This window comes from Indicator indicator, chromosome 1, assembly GCF_027791375.1.
Source record: "Indicator indicator isolate 239-I01 chromosome 1, UM_Iind_1.1, whole genome shotgun sequence".
NCBI lineage: Eukaryota > Metazoa > Chordata > Aves > Piciformes > Indicatoridae > Indicator > Indicator indicator.
This window is the reverse complement of record NC_072010.1, coordinates 63490536-63500684: the sequence shown is the minus strand read 5'-3', so window position 1 is coordinate 63500684 and position 10149 is coordinate 63490536. Positions and strand designations below refer to the sequence as shown.

At 53.8% G+C, this 10149-nt stretch overlaps 1 protein-coding gene across 1 annotated transcript in view; it reads left to right on the top strand.

The window, feature by feature from the left end:
* Window positions 1-5999: 5999 nt before the first annotated feature.
* IRS2 (insulin receptor substrate 2) overlaps window positions 6000-10149 on the top strand; it is a 44056-nt gene continuing 39906 nt past the window's right edge. The window contains exon 1 of the mRNA XM_054381536.1: window positions 6000-9480. Within this exon, the coding sequence (XP_054237511.1) occupies window positions 6000-9480 (3481 nt within the window). The remainder of the gene's footprint in view (window positions 9481-10149) is intronic.

Below are 10149 nucleotides of genomic sequence, written 5' to 3'. Positions count from 1 at the left end.
CGGCTCGCCACCACCCAGGGCTGCGTCCGGGAGCGTTGACGAAGGCAGAGTGGTTTCTACGGCTAATGTTCGGAGCCCGCCAGAAAGCAATTCCGGATGCTGCTGGGCGGCGTCTAAGCGCGGGGTGCAGCAGAGCCCGGGGAGCGCTGGCCTAAGGAACGCCCCTCGCCTACTCCCAGGGTCCCTCGCCTGGCCCTAGCTTGCAATCCGGAGCACCGGCTCGCCTGAGGACACGCTGCAGGATAGAGGCGTGTTTCCCAAACGGACATTTTGGGGTACACGTCACACGAAGTACCATCTCCCTATTTGCTAAGTGTTTTCCCAAAATATTCCCGACATACCGGCATGAGTATAGCTTGCAGGGTTCTGGATGTGCTGCTTGAAACGCAATTTTTGAGGAGGAAATTATCAGAATGCAGTAAAATCTAAGTCGTTGTCAAATCAAAACAAAACAAACCCCAAAACCTGGAAATGTGGCATGTTCCAGATTTTCCTAAGCTTTATTCCCCTTCCATAGGAAAATGTACAAGCTAGTAACATCAACAGTGTTTCAGTATGTATTAAAATAATAATTACTGAATATGCACAGAGTTGTGTAACCATAATCCAAATGCATGTAATCTAAAATTATCTGGAAATCTGTGGGTGCAATATCCACTCAGGCAGGTTATTTAAGAAGTATTTTTGTAGTCTGTAACATCACAATATCTTTCCCTTGTGCACAAAGCCATCCATAATTATTTCCAAAGGACTGGAAGTAGGGGGTTATAAGAAAATTGGCATCCCCAGTTTAAGGAGGTAGGGCAACAATACCCCTCAATGTTACTCTTGCTATAGAGAGTTTGGTAAAGCACGTTGTTATGAGTTACTAAGAGTAGCATCAACAAAGTATTTTATAAAACTACCTGGAAAGATGGATTGTTCTCCTTTCCAAATAGCACAGACTTCACAACTGAGTAGTTGCACAGTCATGGTACATTAGCCTTCAAAGGAGCTGACAAAGGTTAGAGAGAAAGGAGCTGATGAGAGTTCATGTCCTCTTACAGTAAGGTTATGAAATGTATAACCAGAATGACACTGTATCACAAGTATGCAAATAAATGTACAAGGGAATAAACTGACTTCACCTGTTCGTGTAGAAGTTCAAGGACATCAAAATATAAATCACTCTATTTTGTTGGAACAGATAACTGTACTCTTGATAGTGTAAGAAAGTGTTGCTGACGCACATAATCTTGATCTACACGTTTTTCCCATGGCTTCACTACCATCAGCTCTCTGATCCTGGCAATAGGTAGAAGGCAAGAGCCAAGCCAAACATCAAGCACATCCCTTTGAACTGTTACTCCTTATCCTGAAACTGAAATATTTCAAAATGAGATTTAGACTAATAGCAAACAAAATTTTAGTTTTAAAGGATGTGACAAATTCTGAAATTCAACCTGCTCATGCATCCAGTCTCTCAGAGAGTGTTTTGAATAGCCTGATGCTTCAATCCCCTTAATGTGAGGGGAAAAAAACTCTTGGATCCTGTGTCTGTTTGGCTTGTAGAATCAAGCTTCCATGTGTAACTAAAACCAGTTGCATGGCCCTACAGATAAATTTTTTATCTAACCGTTTAACCATTATTCAGGCAAAGAGTCTTCCCAAGCAATATTCACTGAGGGCTTGAGAAGCTCATTGCCTACAAAATGGTGTTGCTGGCCAGTGATTATCATCCATTCATATAGCTCAATAAGCAAAATACGAAGTTTAAATACATTCATACATAAATGAAATAATGACAATTCCCCCACCCCCCATATAAGTAATGAACTCCAACTACTTGAAGCATGGAAACATGAAATCAGTAGAGCTCTCTGCCAGCAAAACTGTATTTGCTGTATCTGGACTAAATTTAATAATTCTTATAAGCAAGTTCTCTAATTTTCTAGGCATGTCTCTGCCAATTGAGGGTGGATGGAGTTATGCCCCTCACAATAGATAGTATGTCTTGGTAAATCTGACCATTACTCAGCACAGCTTATTTTTATTGGAGGAAAATGAGATGACTGAAGCAAGGCATACTAGCAAAAGCACAGTTCAGCAGGCGGGAAAGATGCTAATATTAGCAGTATTTTCTTGGGCTATTTCATATATTAGAAAAGCATTTCCAGGAGAGACCTCAAAATAGAAGATGTTTGTGATGAAAACCTAGAAGATGAACGTGGTGAAACAAACATGGAACAGGGTGATACAACAGAATAAAAGGGAGAGGTATAATGAGATGATTTTTCTTTGACTGTGATGGAATTATTCTACAGAGATGATTTAAGCAAACATCCTCTGTCTAATCTACTGCAGTTACTGAAGATGCTGCTGTCCCTGTTTTTCCATCCTTACGTTCTGCTTGAAATTACTTGGTGGATCAAGAGACCGTGTGCTATGCTTCAACTGTCCCAATTCACAGCCTGCTGTATCACTGAAAACCCACTTGTTTCAGAAATGAAAGCTAATATGATACACAATGCAATGCATAGAAATAGTTGAAGTGTAAGACATGCCAGCCTGTAGAAACAGTGACCTGTAGCAGAGAGGTGGGATGGATGAGTGGTGCTCATGCATTTAATTAAATACCCCTGTAATTATGTTGAAATGACCAGGAAATTTTTCCAGAAGAGATACAGTTTTGAAAAGCAATTCTCTGAAGAGTTCAGAGAAAACTCTGAGTAAGACCTATGTAAATTAAGGTCATTCGTTCTACAGTGTTGGTCATGAAACAATAGTGCGTTTTAACCTGAATTTTATGTACACCTGAGTCCTGCTTCTTTTGCTCTGTATCTCAGCTATGCATTAAAAAACAAACCCCAAACATAGTTATGGAAAAAATACTGACCACTGCTAAAAGTGCTCATTATAGCAATACCAATACAGAAATAAAAAATATAAACTCAAACCTTGAATTCTAGTTTATTCTAATACCTTTGTCATAGAAATTTTGTTGCAAACTCAAATCTACTGCTATAAGCCAAGTATATCAAATGTGTATTGCCCACACAGTCAAGAATAACATATATGGAAATACCAAGTAGATGAATTAGTATTTATCTTGTTTACAGGTCAGATTTAAGAATGCTTGTTCAAAGTCACCAAATGTATTTCATAAATGTCTGGAAAAATCTTCCCAAGTATCCAAGCAGTTTCTACACAAAAGACTCCTCTTGGTGCTTATGGGCCCAGCAGGCTGTGAGTGGTAAGAAATCGTTCAGGTAAATAACGCCCCTTGTCTTCAGTAGTGCGAGTACAGCAGACAGTCTGGCCCCTCAGAAAGTCAACAATTCCTGCGTTTTCATATGAAACTTTCCTGAGATCTGTCATGCAACCATTACATACAATCTGAATTTTACGATTATCGAATCTATGCATTTTTCTAGATGCAGAAATCAATGAACAATACCAGGAGAGTAAAGACTGCAAGCATCGTATTCTGTAGGAGTCACACAAGTACCGAAAGGTCACAGGTACCCTACCTAAGGTGCGCGCTGAACCGGTAGCACGCTGCAAGAACTCATTTGTTCCTCCTGCGGAGACGTCGGTGCCTCAGATCTCCAATTAATTCTCTCCTCCTCCCCCCTCCTTAAAAAAAAAAAAAAAAACAAAACCCACAACCCGCCCAGTTACAGATGTTGGATTCTAAATAGGTTATTATGACCCAAACCGCGGAGAATTTCGGGCAAGACGGAGCGAAGCGGAGCCGTGAGGTGAAAACGATACGTGAGAGCTGCAAACGGCCCCGCCGCCAACACGGGGAGCGCCCACCCCGGTCCTGGTCTCAGCCACGGCCCCGCATGGCGGCAGCTCGAGGCACCGCATCACTTTCATATATTTTTCCCATTTTCCTTTGGTCTGTAATTCTTTTCCCCCTTGGTTTTACGCTCAAACCCGGCAGCCTCAGCTTCGTCACAAGCCGACAAATGAAAACGTGTCCCGGCGGCCTAAGTCCGGGAGGGAGCGGCAAGAGCGGATGGATGTTTGCGTGACCCCAGCCTCACTTCTCCTGGGCATGTGCAAAGGGAAGGCTGCCCCAGCCGCTCTCGGAGCGGGAAAACCTGTGACTGTGATTAGAAACAGCCCGGGCTCGATATTCTCAGCGTTGCCTTTTCCCTTCATTCCCGGTTTTTATTATTGCTGCCCTCCCCACACCACGCCGACCGCTGCACGCTTCGTGAGGAACCCTCACCACGGGACCAGAGCCGGGAATCGTCGCTACGTAGCCCTCTCCCGGGCCCCCGGCACTCCCCCTTCCGTCCCCCGTTCCCGCAGCACAGAGGAAAACAGAGGCTGGCAAGGCCGCCACACGCCTGCCAGGGCCCCTTCCCCGCCTGCCGCTTCCCCGCCCCGCAGCGGTGAGTTTTGCCCCCTCCCCTTCGCCCTTCACCTCCTGGCGTCAGGGAGAAAAAGGCGCCCATTGATCCCAGGGCGCAGCAGTCGCCGGTAAACAAGGATAACACTTCTCGCTCTCGTCCCTACCACCCCCCGCCCCGTCCCCCAGGAGAGACCCTGCACGCCGCATAAAAGAGAGCAACTGGGAGCGGGCAGTCCGGCGGTGGGAGGCGGGACGACGAGCCGGGAGCTGCTCTCCCGCCTTCGCCGTTCGCTCCTAAATTGCCTCGCCGGGCTGTGATCCCCCTTGGCCGGGGCCAGGTTCATTTCTAAAGGAAACGTGGACACTGCCCTTATTCGCCACTAACGCGAAACACCCGAATAAATTAATTTAATTAGAACAGAGTAATAGTGACAACTCCCCCTGCCCCCCGCCCCGGCCCGGCTGCCCGCCCTCCCTGGGTGGCATTTCCTCGCCTCACGTCAATAGCCACTGCGTGGGGCGAGAGCAGCCGGTCCCCCAGGGGAGCTGCGGAGGGGAGTACTCGACAGAATAGGGGCAAACGCAGCGACACCCGAAGTGTTTCGGGAGCAGGGAGGGGGGGCATGGGCACAGGCTGACACACCGGGTGGAAGGGTGCGCGTATGGCGGGGTGGGAAGCGCCGTGCGTGCGTGTGCGGAGAGGGTTGACGCACACACCCGTGTGTGGGTGTGCGTGGGGAAGGCTGGCGCACTCGCACGCCCGGAAGCTCCGCTCTGGGGTAAGGGGGGAGCCGCTTAAGGCAGGTCGGCAGCACCTGATGGCCGCGAAGTCACACTGGTGTCTCCCGCCCCGTGTCCCGCCGGCCAGGGCTGCGATGGATGATGAGGGAGAGTACCGGGGCTCGCCGGGTGTACTAGCTGTCCCCACCATGCCCGTACTCCCGGCACGCTCCAGGCTGTGTGTGCGGACGACAGCGGTGACTGTATTGCGGGGGGAGCGAGGCGGTACCCGCTGCGCCTGAGGGGGACCGGAGGCTGTGGGCGGGAATGAGCCCGCCGCGGAGGGGCGGGAGGGGGGTGGGGGGCGAGGCTCCCATCTCCCAACAGCGTTGCGCTTGCCTCGCTCCCGAGGGCATGCCTCGCTGTCCCATTGGCGGAATGGGCCGTCCTTCCTGCGGAGCAGCGGCCAATGCGGGGCGGTGCCGGCGGTGGCCCCGCTCCGCCCCGTCTCGGTGTGTGAGCGTCTCGGTAAGGCGGCGGTCACGTGTTGTTTTGCTCTTTAGTTGGGGTACTCGGTGCGCGATGTGTTACTTACGGCGAAACTCCCGCCGGCACCGGCAGCAGCAGCGGCTGGGAAGCGGCGGCAGCGGCGCCGGCGGTAACCGAAGCAGAGAGAACGCCGGGCGACCGCCGGCAGCACCCGCTGTTTAGAGGCGACGGCGGAGAACCCCGCTGCAGCTTCGGGCAGCCGCGCTCTTCCTGCGAAGGAATAACTTTATTTTACCCGCTTCTTCTCCTTTGTTTTATATATATATATATTTTTTTTTTTCCACCGCTTCTCTTCATTTTTTTTTCCCCGTGGCACTCGGCTCGCAGCTTCGTTCGGCAGCAGCAGGGAGAGGAGCCAGGCGGCGTTCCCGGCGTGGGGTCGAGGATGGCGAGCCCCGCCGTGCTGCCGCCCCTGAGCTCCCCGCCCGGCCCCAACCTGAACAACAACAACAACAACAACCAAGGCGTGAGGAAGTGCGGGTACCTGCGCAAGCAGAAACACGGCCACAAGCGCTTCTTCGTGCTGCGGGGCCCAAGCGGTGGGGAGGAGGCGGGGGGCGCCCGGCTGGAGTACTATGAGAACGAGAAGAAATGGAGGAACAAGTCCGGGGCGCCCAAGCGGGTGATCGCCTTGGACTCCTGCCTCAACATCAACAAGCGGGCAGACGCCAAGCACAAGTATCTCATCGCCCTCTACACCAAGGACGAGTACTTCGCTGTGGCGGCCGAGAACGAGCAAGAGCAGGAGGGCTGGTACCGGGCTTTCACTGACCTGCTGAATGAGGGCAAGGCGGCGGCCTGCCAGGGGTCTCCCCACCGCCACCTCACCTCCCCCTTCTCCACCTCCTGCAGCGCGGCCGCCGCCTCCCTGGCCGCCGCCGGTGAGGATCTCAACTACGGGCTGATCACGCCGGCCGCTGTTGCCTACCGAGAGGTCTGGCAGGTGACACTGAAGCCCAAGGGCTTGGGGCAGAGCAAAAACCTCACAGGCGTCCACCGGCTCTGCCTCTCGGCCCGCACCATCGGGTTCGTGCGGCTCAACTGTGAGCTGCCCTCGGTCACGCTGCAGCTGATGAATATCCGCCGCTGCGGTCACTCCGACAGCTTCTTTTTCATCGAGGTGGGGCGTTCGGCAGCCACCGGTCCCGGCGAGCTCTGGATGCAGGCGGACGATTCGGTGGTGGCTCAGAACATCCACGAAACCATCCTGGAGGCCATGAAGGCGCTGAAGGAGCTTTATGAATTCCGGCCCCGCAGCAAGAGCCAGTCCTCATCCTCATCCTCTTCCGGGGGGGCTGCCGGTGTCGGCGGCAGTGGCGCCTCTGCCACTCACCCCATCACCGTGCCCGGCCGGCGGCACCACCACCTGGTCAACCTGCCTCCCAGCCAGACCGGCCTCCTCCGCCGCTCGCGCACCGACAGCCTGGCCGCCGGCACCAAGTGCACGCCGTGCCGGGTGCGAACGGCCAGCGAGGGCGATGGCTGTCGTGTGGGCTCGGTGGCCGGCAGCCCCATGAGCCCAGGCCCTGTGAGGACACCCCTTAGCCGCTCCCACACGCTTAGCGGAGGCCGGCAAGCGGGAAAGCTACTGCCGGTGCTGGCTGGCGGTGGCCTGCACAGCAGTCGCTCCATGTCCATGCCCACCTCTCACTCGCCCCCCTCTGCCACTAGCCCCATCAGCCTCTCCTCCAGCAGCGGCCTCGGCTCCGAGCCTGTCCACCCTCATCACCCGCAGCGTCCGTCCAGTGGCAGTGCCTCTGTCTCCGGCTCTCCCAGTGACGCCGGCTTTATGTCATTCGACGAGTATGGCTCTAGTCCTGGCGGCGACCTGCGGCCCTTCTCATCCTCCTCCACCGCCAGCAACCGCAGCAACACCCCTGAGTCGGTGGCCGAGACGCCCCCGGTGCGGGATCCTGGGGGCAGCACCGACTTCTACGGCTACATGGCGATGGAGAGGCCCCCGAGCGGCCGCCTATGCTATCGGCTCTGTCCTGATGCCGCCGCCGACCGGGGCCATCGGCAACGGACCTACTCCCTGACCACCCCGTGCCGGCAGCGGCACGCCCAGCCGCAGGTCTCCTCCGCCTCCCTCGACGAGTACACGCTGATGCGCGCCACCTTCGCCGGCAGCGCCGGCCGCCTCTTCCCCTCCTGCCAAGCCGGGGCTTCCCCCAAAGTCACCTACACCCCCTACCCCGAGGACTACGGGGATATCGAGATCGGCTCCCACCGCAGCTCCGGCAGCAGCAGCACCAACCTGGGGCCGCCGGCAGGGGGGGGAGGAGGAGGGGGAGATGATGGCTACATGCCCATGACCCCCGGCGTGGCCGCAGCCTTAGGGCAGGGAAGTCGGGGCGGCGATGACTACATGCCCATGAGCCCCACCAGTGTGTCCGCTCCAAAGCAGATCCTGCAGCCTCGGGCTGGGGTAGGTGCCGGGTCTCCTGGGAACGGGAGCAGCTACAAAACTAGCTCACCCGGGGAGAGCTCCCCTGACGATAGCGGGTACATGAGGATGTGGTGTGGCTCCAAGCTGTCCGTGGAGAGCTCGGACGGGCGGCTAAATAATGGCGACTATATCAATATGTCCCCTCGGGACCCCCAGCATGGGCCTCAGGTTCCCTCCCTCACCCCCCCGGACTTATTTTTCTCCCCTTCGGGGCACGGGTCTGGGGAGCCTCCCAAGCCGGGCTGCTATTCGTACAGCTCCTTACCGCGTTCTTACAAGAGCCAGGGGCTGGCAAAGGACAGCGACCAGTACGTCTTCATGAACTCCCCGGGAAGGATGATCCCGGAGGAGGCGGTGTGCGGTGCAGGCCAGTCACCTGCCGACACTTTCACCTCCTCCAGCCACACGGTGCCTTCGCCTCTGCGGCACAGCCGGACTGAGAGCTTTCTGAGCCAGCGGTGCCAGCGGGTGGCCCGGCCCAGCCGCCTCTCTTTGGAAACCTTGCGGACGATGCTGCCCAGCATGAATGAGCACTCTCTGCCGCCTGAGCCCAAGAGCCCTGGCGAATACATCAACATCGATTTCGGGGATGCTGCCGTCTATTCTCCCCCGTCGCTACCTGCCGACAGCCCGGCTTCCTCCTTGGGCTCCGGCACGGGGCAGAGGCGCTCCCCTCTCTCTGACTACATGAACATTGACTTCGGCTCACAGTCTCCTTCCCAGTCGGGCACAGTCTCGGTGGGCTCCCTGGAAGCGCTCTCGCCAGGCTCTTCCTCCAGCACCAGCCAGCCCGACGGGCGTTACATGAAGGCAGCTGTGGTGGTGGCTTGTTCGTCTAGCCCATCTGACGGTGGGGATTACACTGAAATGACCTTTGGCATGGCCACCACACCACCCCAGCCCATTGTTCAGAAGCCAGAAAGTGCCCGGGTCGGTAGCCCCACAGCTGGGGTGAAGAGGCTCACCCTCTCTGGGGTGGAAGCTTTCATTCTCTCTACCCCTCCCCCAGACCCAAACCGAGGGGCCAAGGTCATCCGGGCAGATCCCCAGGGGCGCAGGAGGCACAGCTCGGAAACTTTCTCTTCCACCACCACTGTGACCCCCGTGTCCCCCTCCTTTGCACACAACCCCAAACGGCACAACTCGGCCTCGGTGGAGAATGTGTCCCTCAGGAAAAGTGAAGGTCTGGAGGAGGAGCAGGGTAGCAGCCCCATGTGCCGGGAGACCTCGGCTGGCTTCCAGAACGGCCTCAACTACATCGCCATTGACGTGGTGGACGGGACCTTGGCAAACTGTGACAAAGCCAGATTGAAAGCCAGTCGTGTCCTCAATGGGGGCATCAACGGAGTAGAGATGAGCACCTATGCCAGCATAGACTTTCTGTCTCACAACCTGAAAGAAGCAAGTGCTGTGAAAGGTGAGTAGCTACATCTGACAGTGCCTGCCATGCCTTTTTGTGCCTAGTATTTGTTTTTCACCACAGGGTTGTCCTCTGTTGAGTAGGGTGCTTTGCTTCCTCACTTCCTTAAAAATCTCTTTATCCCAGTTCATCCTGTAATAAACAGTCTTGGAGGGACTCGCTGGCTCTTTGTATGAGAAAAAGGTTAATTTGAGGATATTTCCCCACATTGGAATTTTACTGTGCTATTACGAGTGTATATGTCTGGGTACCCCAACAGAAGCTAATGTTGACATGGTTACTGTACTTCAGAGTTTTCTTATGTAAGATTTTGCAACATGTTTGGAAAATGTGACTAGAATAGTTTATGTTAATGTAGCTTTTAAATACTGTTTTAAAATGTAGAGTGATCGAGTTAAAGAACAAGATTGTTGGACTGATGATGTCAGATTACCAAAAAACAAATAAAAATCCTTGGGTCTTTATCTGGGAAGGGCAATAAGGTTAAATTGAGGATAAATTTAATATCTTGGTTTTGAAATATCTCTTGCAAAAGTTTCACAGTAAATCGTGTTGAGCATGGAATGTAAATTTGAAAAAACAAAGTGATTTTTTTTCTTTTTTCCAAAAGTCACTACGTGCATGAGCTGAGGCATGTTGTATCACACATTTCACTTAAAAGGCCCA